Below are 27,088 nucleotides of genomic sequence, written 5' to 3' on the forward strand. Positions count from 1 at the left end.
TAGAGGGCAGAGGAGGTGTTTGGGTGGTGGTGGGGAGGGGAGGGGGTATGTGCGAGTCGCAGGGGTTGGGGGGATGGGGTGGATCTGGCGGCTCTACAGAGGCGGCGAATAATTTCTTCCCAGTTACGAGGCAAACACAAAACAAACCCAAGGCAGGTGCAGTGGTGGTCTGTGTCGATTTCATGGGTGCCCGGCAGAGTGGCGCTGAGCCACTTTGAGGTGATGCTGTGTGCAGACCCGGAGCCAAGGTGGCAGCGGCGCCAGCATGGCTATGCAAATGAGGGAAGCCGTCAGAGCAGAACTTTTTTGGGAAAAGATGAAAAGGAGGGACGGTTTGGAAACGTTGTGTTCACAAAAAAAAAAGGAGTGATTGAGAGGCTCGAGGTTTCTTTTTGCAGTCAGAATATATGAGAAGGGTTTAAGAAATTGGGAACGCTCTCCACCACCGTCCAGTCTCATTTGGCTTACAGGCACAAATGCGTACACACAGAAACATGTACACAAGTAGACACACACACACACACACACACACACACACACACACACACACACACACACACACACACACACACACACACACACACACACACACAATCTCCTCTGCAGCCACACTGCAGCATTACATAGGGAGGAATACATGCATCTGTAAACAGCCAGTTTTTGACGCTGACCTTTCCTCAGCCAATAGAGAATTTGCTCCAATTTCCTTTTCTCCCTTCTCTTCTTCCCCTGCTATCAAGACGCCCGCAGCCTAGCAGACCGACTCTATCTGGACAATAAAACTTGTTTTGTTTTCTAATTGCACATGGCTTGTGCTACATTACCCAGTTTTTTTTCTTCTTTTTTTTCCAATATTATCATCCTGTTCCTGAGGAAGAGGCTTTCAACAACAGGGTTTATTTTATGTAACATTTCCTTCCTGAATTTGGGGAAGTCCACGAGAAAATCTGAACCACAATAAGACAAAAGCTCAAGCTGTTAACTGTCAGCAAAGTGACATCCGACTGTTTAACTCGATACTGCGTGGTCTGTTGCACCGTATGTGTTGTCACTGGGTGGTTTAATGTGGTGGGAACCATACAGCTAGCCGGCTACAAGACAGCTTCAGATGCTAAACCATCCAGTGTAACACACACACACACACACACACACACACACACACACACACACACGCACACATTAGAACTAGACGGCTGAATCATAAAAGATGTAAATGAAATACGACCACAATGTTTTTCCCCCAGATACATATTTTCATAACACAATGTTATCTACCTAATCCCATACTGCACCTTCCATTTTTGAGCAAGATTTAATTCTGCAATTGTTGTTCCTCTGTATAATGAGCTATATAGTAAGTAAATTAAGCCTTTTTCCAAACGAGGGTGCAGCCTGACAGTAGAATGTGAGTATTAAGGTGACAGCCTTTTTCATCTTATGTCTAATTCTTCTAGACTGAAAACAGCTCTCAGTCTTGCCTCTGTGGGCAGAAGAGGAAATCAGAGCAAACACTGGGTAAACGTTAAACTCTGAAATGATAGCAACCAAATGCACTCTTTCTAGGATTGACTGGCACCCTCTTAAAGCATGCTCTGTATATGCTTTTTTCTTTTTATTTTCCCCCGGCTCACCTTTGTGTTAGGAATTCAGATGAACTTGGGAGTTTTGGGGGGTTTTTTTTGTATCAGCGTTGGCAGAATATGTATGTATATATATATATATATGTGTGTGTGTGTGTGTGTATGTATATATAATGGGTAGCTGTGTGACATTTATTTTTCTTTCTCTCCCTCTCTTTCTCTCCTATCTGTATGATATCTGCTGAACTTGTCTGGTGCTTACTGGTGTAAGTACTGATGTCTGCAACCCGTGCCCCCCCCTTTCTTGAGCTGCTCCCCCATGCCCCCCAACACAATGAATACACTTGCATCCAGACTACGGAACCAATTGTCACGCTGGGAGGAAGGCAAATCAAATCTCACAGCAGCAACTAGGCGAGGAGATTGCTTTTCCTCTCAGTGGCAGAGAGCTGAGCCCAGCGTCCCTGCGCCCCCCGCTTTATTGGAAAGAAAGAGTCGAGGGGTTAAAAGGGGAAAGTTACCAGGCTGTAGCTGGACCACGAGTCTCCCTCGGGTGAAATCTTTCTCCACCTCTCACCCCCTTTACCCATATCCGCTTTCCTCCACCCTATCCCTGACACTACCTATCAGTCACCCGGTGATATGCCTCTCTCTCTCTCTCTCTCTCTCTCTCTCTCTCTCTCTCTCTCTCAGCACTCCTCCCCGTGAAACGGAACAATAATTACAGTGATAGAGCCGCTATGGCCGCCAAACTGGGGCCACTCGGATCATAACAACACATTGTCCAACCTGATTAAGTAGCCATTTGCGGTGTCCTCACAGTAGTTAAGCAGCCCTCATCCCCCGGCCTGAAACTTGACCTCCCGGCAAGAAATATTGACATGTTCTCCAACTGGAAGTTGTCCAGAGATGTGGGGGTGGGCATTACATTTCTTTACAGGAAGCAGAGGCTTATGCAGGTGATCCTCCACTGAATTGGCACTTTAGTGTGACTCAGAACTGCCCCGTAGTAAACGCTCTCATGTTTTCGAATTGTTTATAACCGCTGCATGTTTAGTAACAGAGGAAATGTGGGGGACATTTATGTTTTCTTGATTCCAATGAAGCACACATTTGGTAGATGGGCTAGTCATTTGACAAACACTTAAGTAGCTGAATACTATGCAGACTTATTTTTACGTCTTTTATTTATTTATTTTTTAAGGAGTCTATGTAAAGACCTAAGGGAAGTATTGCATTGTGGAAAACACAGCATCGGCTTAGTTTTGGCACGCGATAAGAGCTGGGGCATATTGTCTTTCTCTTGAGACCGTTCTCACACAGAACCTACCATCTAAACCAATTACAGGCTGCAGCCAGAGTGAGGCTCACAAGGAAATTTGTATCCTGTCTCTTTAATGAAGTTTTCCCCTTGTTACTCCCGCCATGCGTGTTCATTAGTCTCTTATTGGATGCACAGCAGGATGAAGAGGCAGTTTAATGAGCGTCACTGGGTCCAAAGTGAAGCACAGGTGGCACACCCCACCCTATACATACATACGTATACGTATATGTATATATGTGTATATATTTTTTCTGTGATGCTTAACACTGTAAGGTAGAGTTAAAAAAATTCAACATCGATTTCTCATTTGATTAATTAGTCTGCATATTTTTGTTGTCAAACCCGCTCACACACTGCCTAGTCTCAGAATAATTGCTGGTGCCAATTACTTTGATATTAATGGAGTCAAGTCAGACAGGAACAAAGGATTGAGCACTCCTCTTGCTAGTGAACAAACATGGTGTGCTTCAAATTAGGGCCTGCTAATAAAATGTTAATTAAAATGCCTTTTTACAAATTATCTCCTCGATAATAATGAGCTTAAGCTTAATTAAGGGTGAGGAACGGGAACAGATGCGAGAACGACGCTAACCTTCGGTGTGTACCGATCGCGTCGCCGTCTTGTAAATCTCAGCCAGGGGTCTGCCCCACCATTGCTTCTAATTATTACAGTATTTGCCGGCTAGGATAATCAGGAGCCATGTCGGTGAGACAGCAGATAATAACTTATTTCCCGGTGACTGAAGGTAGCTCGACAGGCCCGGCGGCCGGCGGACACATGTAACCCCTCTGATTCAATCCATTAGCTCCCACAAGGTTGGTGGAAGAGAAGAGAAGAGAAGAACGTCAGCAGCGGCGCCATTTGAGAGCGCGGCACTATGCGGTCGTGTTGCCTTTGAAGTCGTAGTGAAAATGGCATTCGATACCACGACTCTAAACACGCAGTCCACAGCATTAACAAGCGCTTACATTTGTTTCACAGAGCGAAGACGGGTCAGTGTGCGGCGTCTGCCGGAGGTAAACACGGCACACTGTGATCCGCCTGTGTCACTTTTTTTGCTCTGATTAAAGAGAGATCCGGTAACAGTGGGGCGAATGTTTAACGTCTCCGCTGCTCTCCGCTTTGGTTTCCCCCTAGCTTTACGGCTCGAACGCCACACACACACGCACACGCACGCGCACACACACACTCAACGGGTTGTACACGGGAGGAAATTCGAAAACGTTAAACCCCATTAACATCTAATAAGGATGCTGTGCGCGCATGGCTGCCGTCTTTAATCCAAATATGTTTGGGCACCATGTATGACAACTCCACAGGGCTGCTGGCCCCTCGACGGCGGAGCTGCGCCGCACGCCAAGTTCCCTTTATAATCAGCCACTGTGCTCCAGTGACTGCATTAACCTTTTCTTATCACAGGCAGGACTTGTTTTTTTCCCCCATTGTGGCTTTGATACTGGTTTTGGTAGACTTGCTCGGAAGTCGAGCGTTGACTCCCAGCTTTTATCTGTCTACAGTATCTGCACAGTTGAATATTAAGTGAAGGGTCTGCTTCTTCTTCTTTTCTTTTTTTTCGCAGAAAACACCTGCATCTTATCAAACTTTGTGGAAAGGGTCATATGCTGGCTTTTGGTGAGGGCTGGGAAAGTCCTTTGAGAGGCTTTGATACCCTCTAGCCCCTCTGACATCTTATCGGGTGTCAGTGGATTGTTGGCAGGCATAGGGGGCGAACCTGCCCAATGCGCGCAGGCTCCTGAGTCGGCGCGCGCTCCCCACTAAAGCGCTCCATGCTATATTAATGTTGGAAAACAAGGCGAAGAAAAAGCATCGAATGCAGAACGTCTTTGAACTGTGTTCCCCAATGTGGGTCAGAGATCCTTTGTTGCATATTCTGAAAGCCTTTTCATCTGCAATTGAGAAGTTAATATTCCCCTGGTACACCCTTAATTTCATCTGCTTCTCTAGCATTTATTTATTTAATATTTATGCATTAATGTCTACTCAAAATTGGTGAAAGTGAAGAGTTCTGGAGAAGGATAAAGGGGAACTTTTCTTCTCCTCTCTCTGCATGAAGCGCTGTCCTCCCCTAATGACTCCAATTTGAGGACGGTGGGCTGACCGGGAGGAGGGGAGAAGGCTGCCAGAGGGGAAGGGATGAGAGAGAGAGAGAGAGAGAGAGAGAGAGAGAGAGAGAGAGAGAGAGAGAGAGAGAGAGAGAGAGAGAGAGAGAGAGAGAGAGAGAGAGAGAGAGAGAGAGAGAGAGAGAGAGAGAGAGAGAGAGAGAGAGAGAGAGAGAGAGAGAGAGAGAGAGAGAGAGAGAGAGAGAGAGAGCTAAGGAAGGGTTAAAGGGAGAGAGGGCAAGAAAGATGGACAGAGACAAAGGGGAAGATACGCACACACACACACACGCACACGCACACACACACACACACACACACACACACACACACACACACACACACACAGGAGGGAGGGAGGGGGGCTATGCTCGCCGCAGCACTCTCCTTGGCTCTCAGCTCCCAGTCAGCTTCTCTGTGTGTGTGCTTTGAGAGGGAATAGGACTCAGCCCTTTGAAAGCTGAGTCCGCTCACCGGGGCTTTTGTGTAGAATAACATTTCTATTGAAAGCCAATTATTGCTGACATTATTTTCATTCTTTCCATAATTAAATGCATCTCTCTCTCTGTTGACCCCCCCACCCCATCCAACCTCCCAACATCCCCTCTGCCTACCCTCCCCAAAATCCCCCCCATCCCCTTCTGTTACAGACAGAGAATTATTCCATTGACTCCAGTTATGTGAACAGCAGAGCTCACCTCATTAAAAGGTATGTATTTATTAAGAACTGTTACCTGCATCTCTCAGCGTGTTTTATCTAATGAAGGCAAGGCTACATTTGTACCGGTTACATTGTGTATGCCGGCATGATTTTTTTTCCTCCATTTAGTGTAATATGAGTGATAATCTAATTAAACATTTCTATGAATCTGTAATGCAGTTACTAGACAGAAGTAGAAATTCCCTCTCACGATATTAGATTACATACATCAGCAGTGTTTTACAAACTGTGATTTATTTTTACATTTATAGATAACACCATCACTTTACTTTCATTCACTTCATATTATGCTATTAGAAACATCAAAAATTCACATTAAGTCATGACTTAAAAAAAAGCTTTTCATGCAACACTCGAGATATGATTGAAATGGTATGAAAGACAGATTCTCAGTGACTGAACATTTTCAAAGCCATGCCATTGCAGGGTTTCCTTACCCAAGATAGCAGTATCAGTAATTCAGAGACTATTCATTTGTTCTTGTTTTTATTTAAGAGGTGAAGAACAAATGCTTTCATTGTGAGGACAAGGACCACAGGGCACTTATGTGTCCACTGAGGGTGGGGAATTAGATAAGGTTGTGAGAATGCAGAGGACGGGGAGCAGCGGGGGCTGCAGGGGATTAGGGTCAAACAATAATGTCCTGCAGCTCTCGAGGTTTTTGTGGCCAATCATGCCTCAATACCATAATTCCCCCCTATTTACCTGCAGCTATGGAACATTCCAGGCTGCCTTTGTTTGAGGCCATCCGGGCCTTTTGAAAACCTATTATGGCAATTTCCCTGCTAAAGATTTGCGGTGTTAATGTAAACAAAGAGTATTCAAGTGTGGGGCCATGCGGCACACTACAAAGGAATCCCCCAGGAGCCAGCGAGCCTATGGTCCGGGACAGGTGCAATTACAGTGATAACATCAGAGAACCGGCATTACCTCCACTGCAGTCTCCAGCTGGGGAATGTTAGGCTCGGGCTGGGGAATATAGTTACCTTGTATTGTCCTCTATTTCTTCAGTAGATTTTTTTTTAAAGGATAATTCTGGGGTGTTTTTTTTTTAAACGACCCGGGTCTTGATTTTGTAGTTTCTGTTGTGCATATCAGTAATGATGGAATTTTACTCACCAGCTTCATTTTGGAGATTTTGCACACAGCACCACCACTAGACACAGCTTTGCAATGGCGTCTTATGGGGCAAGGGAACACAATTATCAAAATTATTTTAACACCAACAACCAAAAGCCTTGTGCCTCCATCAGACTGTGTGCATGGTTTCTCATCTTGTATAACATCTCACTTGTGCTGGCAAAGTAGCACTGTTTAATTGGTAGTTAGTCGATGTGTGCTACTACCTATATAGTAAGTAGGATGGTCCTTCCTGCAAATGGAGCCAGGAAGTAGCTAAGGAATGCAATGGACTATTGATGATATTGGAAATTTCAGGCAATAACTTCTTCCTTGCACTTTCTTTTTCACTTCCAAATAAGTGGCTTAGATAATTGGATTAAATTAGACCTTTCCAAACATGTCTGACACTCATCTTCAATTGTCCCGTAAGAAGGCATTGTAAAGTTACGTGGTGGGGGTCCCATATCCAAGACATCGACAATGAAGCCTGTGAGTAAAATATCGTAAACATTATGTATGATAGCAAATGTTAAAAAGATGAATTGTACATTCCTCTTTTTCTTTTCAGACCAATTCTATTTCTCTTCTTCTCACCTATCCTCCCTTCTCCTGTTCAGTCCTCTCCTCTCTTCTACCACATTTAAATATACCTTTCGCTCTTTCTCCAAGGGCACATGTTCATATTTTTACCCCTATTTAGTATTGTTAGTAAAACAGAATTTGTTCCAGTGGGATGAAAATCAAACGAGGGGAAATCACGCTGTTACTGTGCAGCTGTTGAATGTGCCCCCCCCCACCACCACCACCACCACACCCTCTCCGTTGACTGTGCATACCAGACAAGACAGATGCTCAGTTTGTATGCCTCCAGCATTTCCCTACATCCATCTTCCTTCCAGGAATTCCTGATTACTGCAGTATTTGTTTGATTGTAGTGAGGGAGGGTGCCCGTTTGCTCTCTGTGATGCCCTTGAAGTCAGCGCCTACCATCCAAAATGTCCCTGTCTCGAACAGCCTGCAGCTGCTCTGCTATCTCTGAAGCTTAAAGATGGGCCCTTAAACCAAAATGACTCTTAGGGAACTCTGTCTGGTTTATGGTTATTGCAAATGCAATGGGTGGGATCAAAGCACTTGTTTTCTGCAGGACCTCTCAAATGAATCGCAGATTAGCAGAATTGTGTCGGGTTTAGCTGAGATTCTCCCCAGTCCTGGTTATTCACCATCTGTTATGAACATTTGGATAAAGGCTACGGCAAGGAGCAAAGCGCGCAGGAAGTCTGCGGCAACAAGGGGCGAAGGAAAACACCGACAGTTCATCTCACACCGACAGTGAGAAGTATAGAGAGTGAGAACACTTGAAACAAAGTGATGTGACAACTAATCAAAGTTTCCCTCGCCCCTCCTGGCCCCCATGTAGCACATCGACGTTCAAGGACTTGGAGGGGAACAGTCTGAAGGACAGTGGCCACGAGGAGAGCGACCAGACCGACAGTGAACACGATGTCCAGAGAGGCCATTATGTAGACACGGCTGTCAATGACGTGCTGAATATGACAGTCCCCCCCAATGTCTGCCAGCTTCCCGACCAAGGTGAGAAAACGTGTTTGTGAGTGTTGGTGTCCATAGTGTGTGTGCGTGTGTGTGTGTTTCTGCTACAAGAGCAGCTTTTAAGGTGCATTAAGCCCCATGACATGGCTAAAACCCTCAAATGTACAAGCATAAAAACACCAGAGTGTGTCTTACTTTGATGTCCTACTAAACGCTAATGGGTGGGATATCTCTCAGCATAGGCCTGCCTTTGATACAAGATTGGGTAACATTATTGACTCATAGGGTGGCCATGATTGTGCTCTTGAGGGAAGGCTGGCCGACTTCAGATGCAGTTGAATGGTGGCAATTAGACTGACAAAGGTAGAGGGTGGAAATCTACATATCTCCATGTGCCCTCATACATTATTCAATGGGATCATTTAGCAGGGAATTAATGTTGATGTTTTATTTCTGACTCGCCATTTAAGAAGACATCCACTTTGCTGGCAGGAGTCAGTGTAAGGGTCATGTTCGTTCTTAACTGCTGCCAGTCAATGTTCCAGACTGAGAGAGAGAGGGACAGAGAGAGAGATGGGATTAACTCTGTACGTTACAAACAAAGTCAGAAAATAGCAGACACTGTACCACTGCTCATGCTGATGAATCTGTTAGGTAGGGTGAAAAGCAGTGACCATCACTAGTCTAAAACACACGTCTGGATGATATAACCAAGCTGACATGCTTCACATAACATATCTGGATACTGGATGGGTTCCACGTCAAGAGATCTGATTTGTACCGAATTTTGCGCCCTGACTTTCACACCTTAGTTAATATCCACATGGATTTCAGTTTCTTCTCACTTTGAAATACTGTCTAATGTTTCACTACTCGTAATTTCTTACTCTTCAAGTGATATAGGCCTTGAATTTTAATGAGAAAAGAAGAAAGATTCACAGTATGCAAATGCATGAAGAAATCATTTGTGTGGGTGTGTTTGTGTCTTAAATTATTTATCTAACTTTCTTTGTCAGTTTATTACAGTGTGAATTATTAGCTGATCAGCCCCAAGACTGCTCTGCTATATTTGATTAAAGTCATGTTCCAACTTGAGCAGTTATTTAACATAATGATGTGACGGGGGATACTCACCTTAGATAACTTCCACTCCACAAGGGAATAGTGTGATCATCCCATGTGCTATGTCCCCCTGTCACCATCCGGCTGTCACCATAGCTGCTGCCTGTAGTCTACGCTTACGCTTTGCAACAAGTGGGTCTGGAATAGTGCTGTCAAAATTAATGCATTAATTTTTGTGATTAATTTGAAATATTTAACGCGTTAAAATAAATTAATGCAATTAATGCAGCTGCGTTTTGTTTACTTCCTGTGGCAGCTGTGCGAGGCTGTTTCACAGGCATATCAGGGGACCCAGCTAATACACGACATTGCAGCAACATTGCCAGTAAGTGCCCATTTGGTCCCGTGGATGATGTCATGATGTTGTGCTTTGGTCGGTTGCAGACATTATTTTTGGTACCGTGAATATAACGTTGTGCGCTCTCCCTCCTGCTTGTTGACACATGGAGAGCTTTTTCTCCTACTCTGCTCCTCGCTGGACTGTTACAGTGTCTTTCTCACAGCAGTAGGCTATATTTGTTCGCAGCCCTCATCCCCTCATGGAGAATATTAGATATTCTTGGGGTGTCCAGGTAGCGTGGTGGTCTATTCCATTGCCCATCAACATGAATCCTCGTGTTACCTCCGGCTTGGTCGGGCGTCCCTACAGACACAATTGGCCGTGTCTGTAGGTGGAAAGCTGGATGTGGGTATGCGCCCTGGTCGCTGCATTAGCACCTCATCCGGTCGGTCAGGGCACCTGTTCGGGGGGGGACTGGAGGGAATAGCGTGATCATCCCATGTGCTATGTCCCCCTGGTGAAACTCCTCACTGTCAGGTGAAAAGAAGCGGCTGGCGACGCCACATGTATCAGCGGAGCCCTGTGGAAGTCTGCAGCCCTCCTCGGATCAGCGGTGCGGTGCGGGGGGGGCAGCGACCGGGATGGCTTGGAAGAGTGGGGTAATTGGCCAACTACAATCCAAAAAGAATATTAGATGTTATACCAGGCTATGCCATTTGGGCATATATGGGGTTCTTTGATGCGCCATTTTAATGAACAGGTAGTGAATGTCGTGATTTCATGACACTTCAAATTCACCTGGCACTTGAACATAGAACATTTTTTGTTGTTAATTATCATATATATTAGTGCATACAAGAAATTGTTGCCTTCTAAGCCGATAGCTTTGATGGTTTTGTAATTCAACTGGCACTTTAACATATAGGCCTGGGTTTTGTTATTTCTGGTAGTGCATATAAGAAATATGCCTTCCAAGCTGATAATCGGTTTTGATGACCTCGATGGTTTTATTGGAAAGCTGTAGTTCACAGGAGAGAATCTGTGTTCAAAATTAAAAAGGTGCTGTTAAGCAATTATATTTGAATTTAAATGTACTTCTCCTTTGTGTCAATTCGACAATAATTCTGTGATTTTACATTTAAATATCCGTTATTACAAGCTTCAGTCTTCAGAAGAAAAAAGTGATTAATTGTAATTAATCACAGCAAATTGTGAAATCAATTTTGTTTTTTGTTTTTTTTAATCAATCAACAGGCCTAGCCTGGAAATACACCCAGACATGGATAGGGTCAGGAAATAGAAGTTGGTTTGAATCATTCTGCACTGGATGCTCCCTCAGTGCTGTCAGACATTAATGAACAGTGATAAGTGAGTTTGCTGACTATTGGTTGCTGGCCATAATTATTTCACAACCTGAAAAATTCCTATGTGTTTGAAAAAAATGCATACTGACAGGTCCTCTACTGCTGCGATCTCATTATTGGAGACAGTTAGAAATGATGTACATGTAGAATATTACGAGTGGAGAGAGCTCTCTGAGGCATTTCCTTTTTCATTAACACCACTGATTGTATCTGTTTCAGCAAAATGGGTGCATGCCTCTTGAATACATAAGGCAATACACATCCCTGGTAAACAGAATAAGAGACTATTTCACAATACTGTCCACTCTTTTGACCAGAGTGAACAGATAAGGACAAAAGTGCATCTTTGGAATTGCAATTCAGTTGTTGGTATTGCTGTTTCCATTGCAATTTGCTCCAGAACTAGTCATGGCTGTGCAATAAGCCCCTTCCCTCTTGCAAGAAGAGAGGCACTGAGGACTGAGCAAAACAGCTTTTTTGGAGTATGCCCTTTCAGCGTCCTGAAAGACAGGGAATAGCAGCGGTGAGGCCAGAGAGGAATGAGAGTTGTTCATAATTATTAAATAAATTGACCAAAGACCCTTACACATGCAGAAATGTAATGACATAGCAAATGAAATTGTCTCCACAATTACCAACTGAACGGTCTAATTACACAGTTAAAGTGTATGACGGGCTGGCTAAACCAGACAGGATTCAGCGCCACGCCCGATCGAATCTCCCTCTTCCGTCGGATGAGGTCCTAATATCATCTTTTTTTTTTTCTCTCCCACCCAGAGAACATTATCTTGTTTCTCTGTTTCAAATTCTACTGTGTTAACTGAGTTGAGTGCAGCGACTGAAAAGGAACGGTTGAGGTTTGTTCAACATGAGAGCCACTGCGGTTTACAGTCATATGAAGACGTCGTTACTTTGAGCTCATCTGTCTTAATTGACATAAATGGACACCTAACGAGTTGTTCTATTGGGTGAGTGGAGGGAATTGTCAGAAAACAAATAGGCATGTTGACTCAACACCCCGCTGTTTTAGATGTCTGCTGGGAATAACTCTGGTGTGCAGTTTGCCTCTCTTGGCAGCCAGAGCAGAAAACAAGTTGAGAGACTGTAATTGCCAAAGGACAACAACCAACACGAGCTGGGGATGGTGAGCGCCTTGTTTTATTGTCCTTTTATTGTTCCCTTTTCTTGTGTTGATAAGCTCTGAGAAAACGAAAGGACGGTATGGGGAAGTAAGAGGGGTTAAAGTCTAGCACTTTAATAGTGTAAGATGTTTACCATCGCCGGTGCCACGGTAAGGCGGTGTTTGCCCACCGGGACAAACCATTACATCTCGACAAAGACCTGCCAGCCCCTCGCCATCTTGTCAACCAGTTATGTGGGAATCCGTGTGCAGGAAGAGGCTCAGCTCTCCTTCAAATACAGGTCCACGTCACCATGGGCAAGTTTCCCCTCTGTCTCCTTTGAGCCACTTGATGATATTACAGGCTTTAGTCTTTTTTTCTGCATTTCCTTTTTTATCTTCTTCCTCCATGATGGGTTTCAACAGTGCTGTCCATTATATCTGTAACAGCCACAGCCAAGATAACATTCGGCGAAGTGCCTCTGAAGAGACATTTTTCAGACTCGAATCTGGGTGAATAGTCCTTCATTGAAAGCCTGCCAAGTATCTTAAGGAGTGTGTGTGCTCTTTTTGAAAAACCTGACCTGAAACGTCCTCACCCAGTGGATTAGATTAAGGAAGTATCTAAAGAGCATATTACATTAAATCTCTTAAAAATCTATAAAGGAAGGGCTATCTTTAACTTGTAATGGTTCGCTCATATCTGCCAATACACTGAATATGGATGATATCACGGAAACTATAAACTGAAAAGAAGAGCTGCATAAAATGAATTCTCATCCTTTATCTTCGTAGGCATGTCTGTGAAGTCAAGGGGATTTGGTTGAAATGTACGACATGCTAGCTTTGGCTCTGGAGAACCATTAGTGTCAAGGGAGAGGCTAGGGAGCAGACTCAGAGGAGGCCTTGTGACAAAGAGAGCTAAATCTGCTTTTTTCCCACTGCCTTTGATTGCCGTAGCTCACACTTAATTCCTCGCGGATATGGATGAACCATGGTTTTTAAAGCTTAAGATTCATGTATTGTTAAATCGCTGAAGTTATCTCTGCAGAGACAGAGCATAATCTTGATGTCTTTTTCACAGTGTCCATTTTTTGAGTGTAGAGGTTTGCAGTCTTTGGGATGGGAGATTTGGAATTAATTTCAGGGCGGAAATGTTAAAAAAAAAAGAGAGAGAGAAAGAGCAACACTTTTCTTCTTGACTTATTTGACTCAAAGGGACCCAGTGCTAAATTAGCCTCAGCATTGAACAGGCCTCTCTCATTTCTGACAATGTCTGGCCTGCATCCTTGGAGAATCGCTCTCATCTATCCATTAACTCCCTATGGGTGTGTTCCTGAAGCTACAGCTCACGAATGGAAACCCCTCTGTGGGCCGCACACTTCTTTGTGTTCCCTTCCTCCATCTGTAGATCCATAGGGTTTCAGTTTTCCTAATTGATTTCAAGACTCTATCTCCTCTGTCTCTCCCCACCCCCCACCCCCTGCCTTTTGTTGCTCCATCTACCTCCTGCTATTTCTGACCCAGATCTCACAACTTTGTGCCAGTCAAGCATACCCCCCCTCCGCTGTTGAATTAAAGAAAGCGTAAAGGCACCCTACATGTTTATGCTGCAAACTTGCCCTAAATTCAACACGGGAACATCTCTAGTTTGCAGTTCTCTGATCTACTAATGAAAATGCTGACAGGTGTCAGAATCAGGACAGTAACAGCAATAGGGCCCTGCTGACAACCAGAGAGGAAGAGAAGAGTATGTGTGTGTGTGTGTGTGTGTGTGTGTGTGTGTGTGTGTGTGTGTGTGTGTGTGTGTGAGAGAGAGAGAGAGAGAGAGAGAGAGAGAGAGAGAGAGAGAGAGAGAGAGAGAGAGAGAGAGAGAGAGAGAGAGAGAGAGAGAGAGAGAGAGAGAGAGAGAGAGAGAGAGCGAGAGAGAGAGAACGAGAGGTGGAGAGATGAGCTGCAAGTCAAGTGAGCAGTCTTGGGAAAATAAAAAAAAAGGAAGAGCGGAAATGATCTCTCTGACAGGTAGCATGCTTTTTCTTTTTCTTTTTTTTTCTTGCTGCAGGATAACCCCATGAGAGAATTTGACTGATTCTCAAACAAAATTTAATTGAATCAAACATCAAAACTATCCATATGTTACAGGCTGACAAAAAAAATACATGTTGCCTTATGATATTTTACGATTAGATTAACATATAAACACTTCACTGGGACCATCCATTTTGATTTGGACTTGCCTAACCTAATGTGGAACCCGTGGAGGCAAAATGGCTGACAATGACAAACAGCTCGGTGCAGCAGGAGCATTAAGGAAGATACAGTGCAAACACTGTTTGCTCACACACCAGAGAATTTATGAAAGCAGGTATAATGAAATCTGTGATGAAGAGCCAAGATGTAGATTTTGCCCGTGAGGAACAGTAGAGAGGATACTTGTAAAAGAAAAGAAAAAGAACTTGAACATAATTTAGAGTCATGTCTATTTGTTCATGTTTTTTTTTTAATTATCATTCTTCTCCGTGTTTAAATTCAAATGTCTGATTCACTTAGTTTTGTCTGGTGATATCACATTGAAATTACACCTCTTTTAATAACCCAGACTTTGTCCATTTATAATAATAATAATAATAATAATAATAATAATAATAATATTTTATTTGTGGGTGCCTTTCAGAGCACTCAAGGACACCTTACCATAGAACAAAAACAAGCAGCACTGTATCAGACAGCATACAATCAAAACAAAGCAGGGTAGACAATAAAAAGTTAGTACAACAGATAAGTATAAAATCATCATCTGCACAAAACTCAATGAAGCTTGTTATTTATGTAATGTATGTCATCTTTGTTCTTATGTGGTAAAACAGAGAAAAGCTGCTGCATCATCTAACATAGGTAATCATACTACTAATGATTTTAATGTATTTTTTTTTTTATTCAGATTTTATGTCCATGGGCTAGTTTTTGAAAAAAAAAAGACTGACAATGGTATTTTGTTAGTATTTGCATGCAGAATTAGAAAGGTAACCCAGAAGCACGATTTAGTTCCATGGTTAATTCCATGATGGAAGAGGTTAGAAGCTCTTTGGAAGGACTTATGTAAGTTTAACAGAAATCTTTTGGCTTTCCGTTGGCTTTCACAAGCATTGCTGCAGCTTCCTCAGCCTATTTTGTATGTGCGCACACACACACAAACACACACACACACACAAACACACACACACACACACACACACACACATTTGTGAAGCCATGAATGCATATAATATGCTAATAGACACCGACACACAAGCACACCCAACCAAACACATGCCTTTCTGCACGTAACACTCACAGACACTCACATTCACATGCAAAAAGTCTTGATATCCAGCCCATGACTCACAACATAATATTAGAACACTATAATGGCATCCCCTGAACCCTCATTCTGCCAAAGCTCTCTTCAATACACCCAATATATTTAATCAGCTCAAGAGGGGACTGCTTATCTCTCTGCACTTGTCATGGATAGCGTATTGAACATATCAGAGAGAGAAATGGGAATGGTTTATTATTTTCTAGGACTCACAATGAGCCTGATGTATCTCGTTGCAGGCCCTCCACTGACAGCTCATTTTCTAGACAATCCTGGCATTCAGTTCACAACACAGCAGGGAGAGCGAGAGAGAGAGAGCGAGAGAGAGAGAGGAAAATAGTGCTCCAAATCTCCATTGCTTATTCATGATTCTGTGGCATGCTAGGTGTGTTAATAATCATCTCAGAAACCAACTGAATCACAATTGTTTGTTGAACACGTAGCCAAGCAGGGCCCCAATTGATGGCAGATGGGAAAACAGGGGGATCAGGATGATCCTCCGGCAGAGGTAGGGAGATTAAGAACAGGTAATGTGCTGAAGTTGATGGGGGCTGAGAGTGTGTTAGAGAGAGAGGGGAGACGAGAGAGAGCACCTGAATTTTAAATCTGTTCCGAGTCCGTGCATAAATACAGTGTGTTGTTGCGTGTGTTTAAAGGTTAATGAGAGAGGGAGGGGGAATGAGAGAAGGGTAAAGAGAGATAAAGAGATGGCGCAAGAGAGAAATACTGTGGGCAGAAGGAAATAGAGTGAAATCCAAGTAGCAAGGCCATTGCAATGTCTCAGGTCCACCAGCCTATTGTGGTTGAGATTGATTCTACTCCTTGTCTGGGAGCCTGTGGCAGTAGTCATTTCTCCTCATTCAGGATGGTTTGTTCCAGTCTTTTGAGGTCATAGTGTAAGCATTACCACCAAGCTCCTATCTGTAATTAGACTTTTAGGTAAAAGGGAAAAGTTTGCTACCTGGGGAAATTATAGCCCCGCGTATACTCAGAGCGAACACACCAAACGAAGGATGGGTCTTTCAGATCCTGGCTTTTGCGGCGACGATCCAAGCTCCTCTCTAGCAGCAAAGTCCATGCTACATCTTTATAACGCCATGATCTTTCGCTGCCTCACTAGAGACGATTTTGCACGTTTTCCCGAGTCCATATCATGAGCCGAGTGAGGCTCACTGAAACGGTGTGATCATGGACTGATAGCATGTACAGTACCTATAAGGGACGATCCCTCGAGGCCACGCTGAATATACAGACTAACTTGACGACGTATCGGTGTGCGGCTGAAAGTGACTGTCAAAGCAGGCTTGTATTACAGGGATCCCAGGGTATCAGACACCAGGCGGCCTATGCTCCCTCCACGCAGGGCAGAGTCTGGCAGCTGGCCCATAACCCAGATAGCTATAATCAGCTCCATTAGCTACTGCACTGACTCCCATTTAGGAACCCTCATTGCAGAACCATCGCTATACTGTAGGGATTAAGAATACTGCAACATATAGGAATGTGCAAATCGCATGCAGTGGCTCATGCTGTAGCTACATCTGCATTCAGAGACCATACAGTGCAGTGATGAATGAGTGGAGGGGTATGGGGGGAAGATTTTCTGGGCATTATGTGTCTTGGCAAGAGGCATTTGTTTTATCTTCTCCCTGTGTGAAAGGAAAGATTAAGAATATACTCTGCTCTGTTTAAGGGGAATATCAGCTGTCTTCTGACAAGTACATTGTAGCCTGCAGTTTTCTGTCCAGAATACAAAGAGACATTTATCACTGCAGCTGTGGCAAGGGAGGAAGAGAGAAGGGGGGTATGTGTGTGTGTAGGGTGGGGGGGGGGATCCTTGTGCTGCAGAGATGTGCGTTTCTTTTTTAACCCCTATTACCTTCCTTCTGTGGGAAAAGCAGTATGCCCCTCTGCTGGGAATCTCTGAGATTTTCTCTTCTCTTTTTCTCTCGTTCTTATGTCTCCACCACTAGTTTTGTCACCTCTGTCCTGCTTTTCATTTCATCTCATCCCCTCTTTTTTCCCCTGACAACATTATAAACTCAGATAGGATACAGCGCAGTGAAGTTATCACTTCCCTCTCAGTCATAAGATGGCAAAAAAGGGTACTTCCACAGACATATGGCGTGTCCATATTTTACTCCCATCATGTGCAGTATATCCAATGGGAACAATTTATTCTCTAACATGTCATCATTTTAAAGGCAGGCTCTCTCTTTTTCTATTTTTTTCTTTCTTTTTTTTTTGGAGAACCGTCTTCACTTAAGACAGGACAGGCAGGCTGTCCTCTTTGATTTTTAGCTCAGGAGCGCAGGTTGAGGATATGTCATCTAAAGCATCGCTATCCATATTGCCATGTTTTCTTCATCAATTAGTGTCAATGTCCGCTTGCCGTCCCTCACATGACCTTGCTTGGATGAACTCACCGTGTTGTGATTCACCGTGCTGAGCAGGTCTCAACAGAGGGAAGCACTCTGTTGCCGTTGATAACCCGAATTATAAACTATTGATGACAGTTTAAAGCTGCCGCATCAGAGAGAGAGGTAGGTTTGGACCCCGGGTCCTCTCCCCCGCACTTAGCCACAAAGGTCTGTGTTTGTTACACTAATACACCGAGCCTTGCTGGAACTCCAATACACCTTTATGTACAAATGCCTTGTAGTCTTTCAAAGCTTCACATTCATTTCATTTCTCCATCAGAGAAAAGAAAAACAAAATAAAAACCCTCCCATTGCAAATTGGTAATGCTGAGAGACTTCTTTCCTCTCCATAATTCATGGTGTTTTTTGTTTTTTTTTTCTCAAAAAGGGAAAGAATTCAATCAATTGATGTGTTCAGCCAGCCAATTGTGATTTTTCAGCCTCCACTGTCCCCTACCCCTTTAAAAGGCAGGATAAAAGGTAATGGGAGAGGTTGGCTGTTACGTTTAATGGCAGACAGGAAGGCCTCAGAATAGATCTTTTTAATGATGTGCCTGTTCTCATACACTCCCCATTAAAGATGAGGCCAGACTGCATGCAGAGAGCAGGGGGAGTATTACAGCCAGACAATGTGCTGCCACTAACGCTCAGTGACCACAATAGGGCTCTCTGGCTGCTTTCTCTCCTTGCCAGCATGTTACTACAATAAAAATCTTGTGCTTCTTTGGGTTCTGCTCACATTAGCATCAGAAAATAACTAGAATAAGCATCCTGAAAAGAGGAAATCTGATTATTAGCAAGCACTGACATCACACGGTACCGCCCTCACAGTCATCACAACATCTAGTGTAATAGATTGCCACATCAGATTATTAGATAGGATGACAATAGTCTCTTTCACAACATGCAAGGTCGTCCGTCTTTCACATAGACTTATTACACTAAATCTTGTTATTGTACATGTGCTTGTGTGTGTTTGCGTGAGTATGTTTGTGCATGTATTTACGTGCTCAACTGAGTATTGATGTTACATTTATTTCACAATTTAAGCCTATATTTGATTCTGTCATCTGAAGCAACTCAGATTGCAATCCAAGGAATTGTATATCTTTGCAATCTTAAATCAAAAAAGTTGCAAGCAACTAGTAGAAGTACAAAGTTGTATCGCTCCACCCTACTACAACCCATCCCACCACCCTCCTCCCTCCACTCTATATGGGTTTAACTGGCCTGAGTTTGCAAATGAGTGTCAGGTTTGGTGTTCGAGTTCACCACAGGGCAGCTTGATTCACTGCTGTCTCCAGAGAAAAGGAACTCGGGAATCATGAAGGGTGGGGGAATTGGATCTCTGACACCTGTCACTTCCACTCTACTGCACCTTGCTCCCCTGTCACACATAAGGGCCTTTCATGTCACAGCTCAGCGTGGTATCACAAGTGGGCACAGGACATGGGAAATCCAATTACTGCCACTGTGTCAGACCCATGCCACCGTCCTTATGTATGCTATAGTCATGTTTCCCAAATCAGAAAAGATGTGCCTATTAGTTTCTTCTCTCTTCCTTAGTCTGCTCTCCCACCTCCACCTTTCTGGGTCTCAAATACAGGAGCCATGGCTCTCTCCTTGGACTGACTCACTGCTAACAATCCTCCCCATAGTGTAGCTTTGGCTGGTGGCTAAAGAAAGGAATGCTTCAGACATGGACTCAACTGTATTTTATTAAGTGCTACCACAGCCCAGGCCTCTCTTCAGTGAATAACAGAGAACCTTGAAGAGAATCAGCATGCCTCCCCGATGCCAAAGAAAATGGCCTTTGTGACTGGGAAATAAAAAGTGAGAACGCTTTCTCTTGCTTTCCCTCAGCCGAAAAGGTCTAACTCTAATGCCGCATTTCGCAGTGAGGGCCACACTGTTTACCCCATCTTCCTAGCCATCCCTGAGTGACAGGGTGTTTTCAGGTTTGGAGGGAATCAGGGAGGCTTTCTTATGAAACCCTACTGGAATGCTGAGATTTCCCAGGGATTGCCACCTTCCTGTATATGAATGCTGTGCTAAAGCTGCCCTCCCTATACACCTCCAGTCTCCAAGCTCTGTATGGTGTCCTACTTCCAGAGGTTGTTAAAACTAAGGCAGGAAAAAAAAATAGGAAAAAAAAGAGACTGAAAGAAGTAGAAGGGAAGGAGTAAAAAGGATGCTGGTGCTTTTTCGTTAAGATAAAATGGAATAAAAAACAGATAGCTCTGGCTGACACAGAGTGAATATGACTGAATGAGAAAGCACATTACATTAATTATGTAAGGGCACTCTTCTGAGGGAGCGCTGAAGCTCACAGAGGGAGCGGAAGTCCTGAGATCTTGGTTTACCACCCTGATGAGCTGAGCCCAGCTGTTTAGCCTAAGACACATGGATTTGTTGGGCTCTGGTTGTGGGATGCTCAGGTGTGCTTGCCTTTGATTGGCATTGAAGTATTTTTATTTCCTCTGACTACACAAAACAACAGTTTTGGAGAGAAACAATATGAAAAATGCCTCTTTATTTCAAAACTTGTAAGAATGTAACGGCTTTAATGAGGGAGTTATTGTGCACCTTGTGTTCAATTGCAAATAATTTCTGCTGCCATGATCAATCACATTTAGTGTGGTTGTAGTAAGAAAAAACAGGCAAATAATGATGTTTGTGAAACATTTCATTCATTTTAATTTTATAAAGCGAGTGTAACTTAATTGTTCCACATTTATGTTGTTTGATTGCATCAAATTCCTGCTTGAGAAGTAATAGCTCAACACAAGGGCTGATTGACACACACACGCACAAAAAAAAAACAAAACAAAAAAAACACTTCTCCATTGTCTATTGTTGTTTTATTTCCCTTGCATTTGTATTATCCCTTTCCCCGGGGAGAATTCCTTCGAACATTTACTGCACTGTACCTAGGATTTAGTCTAGTCAGTCTCAAAATGACCTAAATCTAATGACGAAGCATTCACTACTAAGTTTAAGGTTTCTTTCTGAGAGGTTAGAGAAAGTGACCTCAGGGGCCCAAATTATCTTGGCAATATGTCTCTCACGAGTCACTTCATCAACAGCCATGGCTGATAGGACTCGAGTCCCCCAGAGTCTAGTGTCTCCTGCTTCCCTCTATCCTCCACCCCGCTATCGCTCCCTCAAACCCCCAACCCCCAATCCCATTCGCAGATGTAATTTACAGTCTGATTCTGTCCCCTTCGCTCCTCTCAGACTCAGGGGTTTAGGAGCAAATTAGCTCGCTAGCTCGGTCATTCTTAAACACAGAAATGCAGCTTTTGTTCCAGTGTATTTAAAGATGTCCTCTGCAGAATGTGCCAAGCAGACAAAGGCAGGCAAACAGCCTGGCATGGCAGAGGGGGCCGGCCCGCTACTGGGACCGCCAATGGCACTGAGCTTTGAGACAGTGCGCTGTTGTTGTGGGCCTGAAATGCCGCAGCCCGGGATAATCTGATCCCCATCATTAGAGGGGAGATATGCTGGGTTAGCATGATCAAGTGTGGCTTTTTCGTTGATCATTGCTTTAGCAGCTAGATGAGAGTTTGAACACTGCTGTTTTCACAAATAGCTGCGCACATTGCACGAACTGCACCATGGGTGCTGCCTCCTTTTAATGCTACTGAATGACTTTAATCACTTGTAAACAAACGTTTTGTACGATCTTGTGAGATAATAGCTTGCACTTGGCTTAAACATATAACCGGAAAATACAGAGCCAAGCTCGTAAATAGCCTACCTTCCCATAACCTAAGCAAATCTAGATAAGATAATGCTACAAGGTGTACCAAAGCTGTCTGTTGCTAAAATGTGTTTTCTTGATGATAGTATACAATCTACTACTACTACTGTTGGCTGCTCCCGTTAGGGGTCGCCACAGCAGATCATCCGTTTCCATTTCTTCCAGTCCTCTGCATCTTCCTCTGTCACACCAGCCACCTGTATGTCTTCCCTCACCACATCCATAAACCTCCTCTTTGGCCTTGCTCTTTTCCTCTTCCTTGGCAGCCGCATATTCAGAATCCTTCTCCCAATATACCTAGCATCTCTCCTTTGCACATGTCCAAGCCATTTCAATCTTGCCTCTCTTGCTTTGTCTCCAAATCGTCCAACTTGAGCTGTCCCTCTAATCCTGTCCTTCTTCGTCACTCCCAATGAAAATCTTAGCATCTTCAGCTCTGCGACCTCCAGCTCCGCCTCCTGTCTTTTCGTCAGTGCCACTTTCTCCAAACCATGCAACATAGCTGGTCTCACAATCATCTTGTAAACCTTCCCTTTAACTCTTGCTGGTACCCTTCTGTCACAAATCACTCCTGACACTCTTCTCCACCCACTCCACCCTGCCTGCACTCTCTTTTTCACCTCTCTTCCGCACTCCCCGTTACTTTGAACAGTTGACCCCAAGTATTTAAGCTCATATGCCTTCATATGATCATATGCTTGATGATCATATATGATCATAGTTGATAAATAACTGTAGAAAAAACTGTCCATGCTAAACTCGAGGCTCATATAGACCTGTATCATCTGCTTTGACCTGCACCTTTATCAACACATTAGTGTAAATATCCCCGTGATTATTATATGAAGCTCAAACATAATTCTCATAGCTGATCTCTGTTATTCAAATTAAATTCATTTTATTTTGTAAATTTTTTTTGTCTGTCTAGCTATTTATTTGCCTTTGATGTTTTAACTACCCCCAGTCATTAAGCAAATCTAGGTCATCATCTCTGCCAGGCAGCCCCTTAACACCAAAAAGCATCCCAGCAGTTACCTGAAAAAAAGGATGTATATGAAGAAATATTAATAGATGAGCCCTGCAACCATTTTTTGTCAAGAATTAGTGATATGAGAATCCCTTAAGGTGTTTAACCTGGATAATTACTATATCCCTAGATGAGGGCACTAGGGTTTAGTGAAGTTTAGAATGGAGGAACTCAAAGAACAAGGACAAACACAGCAGGAATGATAGTTGTCCTCAAGTTCAAGTTTAGCGTTGTCCATTGTGTTAAAATGAGAGATACAGGGGGTGTCCGGGTAGTATGCAGTCTTTTCTGTTACCTACCAACACGGGGATTGCTGGTTCGAATCCCCACGTTACCTCCGGCTTGGTCGAGCATCCCTACTAACACAATTGGCCGTGTCTGCAGGTGGGAAGCTGGATGTGGGTATGTGTCCTGGTCGCTACACTAGCGCCTCCTCTGGTCGGTCGGGATGCCTTTTCAGGGAGGAGAGGGAACTGGGGGGAATAGCATGATCCTCCCACGCACTACGTCCCTCTGGTGAAACTGAAAAGAAGCGGCTGGCGACTCCACATGTATCGGAGGAGGCATGTGGCAGTCTGCAGCCCTCCCAGCATCGGCAGAGGGGATGGAGCAACAACTGGAACGGGTCGGAAGAGTTGGGTAATTGGCTGGATACAATTGGGGAGAAAAAGAGGGGGGGAAAAAGAGAGACACAAAATAATGAATAAAATGTCCCTCTGTTGAACGACATCACCGACAAGTGTTCTTATTGGTACTATTGGTTGTTGATGACCGTTACTGAATAAATTATTTCCGTTGTGGTCCTGATAATGTTCTGGTTATACTGTTGGTTTTTGCATGCAACCCATATTGGTTCTAACAAAAGGACACAACGTGATGTCCATGGTGACACCTGAACCAACTCTCTTTTTTCTCGTAGGCTTGTCAGTGAAGTTTGTCAGGTTAATGATAGCATAAATATTTTAGATTTCAGCGGTTAGTTCAACAGCAGGGTATAAATGAGACAAAACCAAAGGATGCCTGTGCAGCAGCTTCCTTGCACTCTGTAGACATTTATGCATGCCATATTGGTATTGTGCCCTCTCCGGAGAATCTAACTCTGCCCTCTTTTCTTCATTTAGCCCAGTTCAGCCTCACACATACTGGCTTAACTCTTCATGCGTGTCCGCCTGGGTTAAATCCAGTTCACAGGGGCCATGGCTGAAGCCTCAGGCTCATGCAAAGTATGAACGCCACTGCCTGAATAATTACATTGGCATGACCAAGAAGCCTACATATCACAGCAGATCAGTCATAATCACTTTGAAACCTGCTTGTCTGAATGCTCCATATCTCCACATGTCATGGTCCCTGCCAAGGTTAAGGACCCGAGAGCCTGTATATAAGTGGCCTTTATAGACCTGTTACTGAGGTACTGTGACCTCTAGCTGCCATTGATGTTAAGAATAGAGGCAGAATAAGGCAGGGTGTGGAGAGATACCTCTCAGCAAAATAGAATTAGTTGCCGGGGCACTGAAAGCAGCCCACCCACGTATGTCATCATGACAGCCAGCATGCCTCGTTACCACTACATCAAGCAGTCCATTGGCTAGTGCTCCTGCCTTTGAACAAAACAATGTGCCACAATGACAAAGTGATTTATAAAACAGCATAGCGATTGCTTTTTTCCCCCTCCCCATCCACCACAGTTACACAGCTGTTAAACAGACGCTGTTTGTACCAATTTAGAAGCTAGTGCATTGTTTGTCAACACCGGTTTGGAAATTCATTCTTTATACTAGCTATGGAATGCACACATACAGTGGATAGACCAGTAGGGAGGGAGGGAGGAGGGAGGGAGAATGCAGACGAGTGGAAGTAAACCCACGCTGTACTTAGGATGATTTACTGTTTGCTTTTAAAATAATTAATGAAAGCAATACAAAGAACTGGTACGTTGTAGTGTTGACCATAGATCTAAGTTAACGTGCCAGTGTACATTAGCTTTCGCGGAGATTCAGTGGAAGTGACTAGCTGTCAGACACACTCACCAACGCTCAAATCTCCTTTTTTTATATATACATAAATTGACTGGTATTAATACATAGAAATGGAACTGGGGCCATGTGAACCCCTGACTTCACCACCCATATGACAGTCTTAACAAGACCACCCAGCGACTCTAATTTCCTCAATAATTAATATCTAACTGGAAGAGAAGAAGGATGTCTGGAGGGTCAGATAGCCAGAAAAGAGAAGGAGAGATTTTTGGGTACGGGATTTATTTAATTAAGTCAATGTACGTGAGACAGCAATGCTGATGAGATGAAAGAGGAGAGCAGAGGAAGGCGGAGCACAGAGGATGGGCTCGCAAGAGGAGCTGTGAGGGGTGGATGGAGTGTGTGTGTGTGTATGTGTGTGTGTGTGTGTGTGTGTGTGTGTGTGTGTGTGTGTGTGTGTGTGTGTGTAATTGCATGTGTGTTTGAGGAGGGGTTTGCTTGATATGACTGTACCAGATGCTGTGGGGAGAGGGAGAGGACTTGGCGCTGTGCGGAGAATGATGGCTTACGTGGTGCGGTAAGGGTGCCCCTCCACTGTTTGTAAAAACAAGACCATCACACTCCATCTTGCGGCTCCCATAGGAGCTGGGCCTCCAGGCTGATTTATGGCCCTCAGACTGAATTGGCTGGCTGGGATGACAGCAGCACTTGGACGCTCCCTGGTGAGTAGCGTAGGAGGCTGCCTGGCCGAGCTTCAGCTTCAGCTGCCTGTACAACTGTCCTCTAGTTAGAGCCGACAGCACGTTCAGCTCCATCCCCAGTGTTTGGATCAGCCCTTGCCCAGCCAGTCAGGTCTTGAGCAGCTCAGTCTCTGAGAGGTTGCTCTGGTCCTAAAAACTATGAAACTAGAGACAGTCGCTCTCTATTTTGATGTGCTTCTTGCTTCTAAATTTCTCTCTTTCCCTCTGATCTCTCCATTCGCTTCTGCATCAGAGGTTCTATCAGGAGTCTGTGGCACCAATTTAGATGTAATCTAGATAATTTGCCATGTGGCTGCTAGGATGGAAAATTAATATGGAGAGCAATTAGGAAACAACCATCTCTCCGTCATAGATGTAGAATGCCAACTTGAGAGCAGAAAATGGAGAGCTTTGTAGTGGCAAATTTGGACTGACATTACGCAGACATCACAGCAAGCCTTAAACATCGAGTCTGTCCTTAAATAGGGTCAGCAGGATTGCGACGCCATTTATTTCACTCACATTTTGTATAAGCCCCGCAGCACCGCTCATGCGGCAAAAAGCAGGAGACCAAACAAAATGTCAGACTTGTCGTTTGCTCTCTCAACCAACAGAGCTGATTATTTGTCTTTTTGCACACAGGACGTGTTTGGTAGATTTGTCTTGGAAATTAGATGTAGGGTGCAATATCAAAGACAGCAAGGGACGGAACTGAATGTGGTCACAGGTCTTCGAGGTGCAAATCCTTTTAAAATAACTTTTTAACAAACTACTGCATTGCAGTAATCTCGACAAGATGCAGTCTGGCTCTCCGTTTAATAGTGTCTATTTTCATGACTGTCAAAACCAGGGCATTTATTGTTACTGCTCAACGAATAACATCAGTACACAAAGAAAGAGCAGCCAGGCTCTAAAGCGGCAGACATATTCTATAATATGACTTATCATACCACTCCACTGCTCCAAATTCCTTTTATAGGGCTCATCAAGCTGTAAACCCAAACTGACTGAATTGTGTCATACTGAGAGTCCCCTTAGCCCCATGGCTGCAATTAAACTACCCGATAGAAAATGAGATTGTGTCACCTGAATCCGGCTTCACATGAGCTCACCCCTCTTTGGCCTCCTGAGCCACCCTGTCTCTTTCATCTGCTTACTTTCGTTTTGCACAATTACATCATTGTTTTCAACGCTATGACTTTTTGCGCTAATTTTGCAGGGAAAACCAACTCTATTTCCCAAGTCAGGCTGTAATGGCTGCCAAAAGGGATGCAAAATATCTGGCGAAGGCTCAGTTTTTAGGGGAGTTGTCTCCCTCAGTGAGCACAGCCCTTTCCTCTCGTGTTAGGGGATTCTACCCTCTGTCTTTTGCTGATACCCCCCCCTCCCCTTTTTTTTTTTTGGACATTAGCAGCAACCAAATAACACTTCCAGGTGTGTGACTTGGAGGGATCATTATAAGCAGTACACAAGGGTAAACTGAGCAATGAACTTGTCAGGTT

General features: G+C 44.0%; 1 protein-coding gene across 2 annotated transcripts in view; it reads left to right on the forward strand.

The window, feature by feature from the left end:
* Positions 1 to 27,088, forward strand: part of pcdh19 (protocadherin 19) — a 61,994-nt gene that overhangs the window by 26,756 nt on the left and 8,150 nt on the right. For both annotated transcript variants that reach the window (XM_056283424.1, XM_056283433.1), the window contains exons 3-4: positions 5,673 to 5,731; positions 8,283 to 8,455. In XM_056283424.1, coding sequence (XP_056139399.1) covers positions 5,673 to 5,731; positions 8,283 to 8,455 — 232 coding nt within the window. The remainder of the gene's footprint in view (positions 1 to 5,672; positions 5,732 to 8,282; positions 8,456 to 27,088) is intronic.

Source organism: Lampris incognitus, chromosome 1 (genome assembly GCF_029633865.1).
Source record: "Lampris incognitus isolate fLamInc1 chromosome 1, fLamInc1.hap2, whole genome shotgun sequence".
Lineage (NCBI taxonomy): Eukaryota > Metazoa > Chordata > Actinopteri > Lampriformes > Lampridae > Lampris > Lampris incognitus.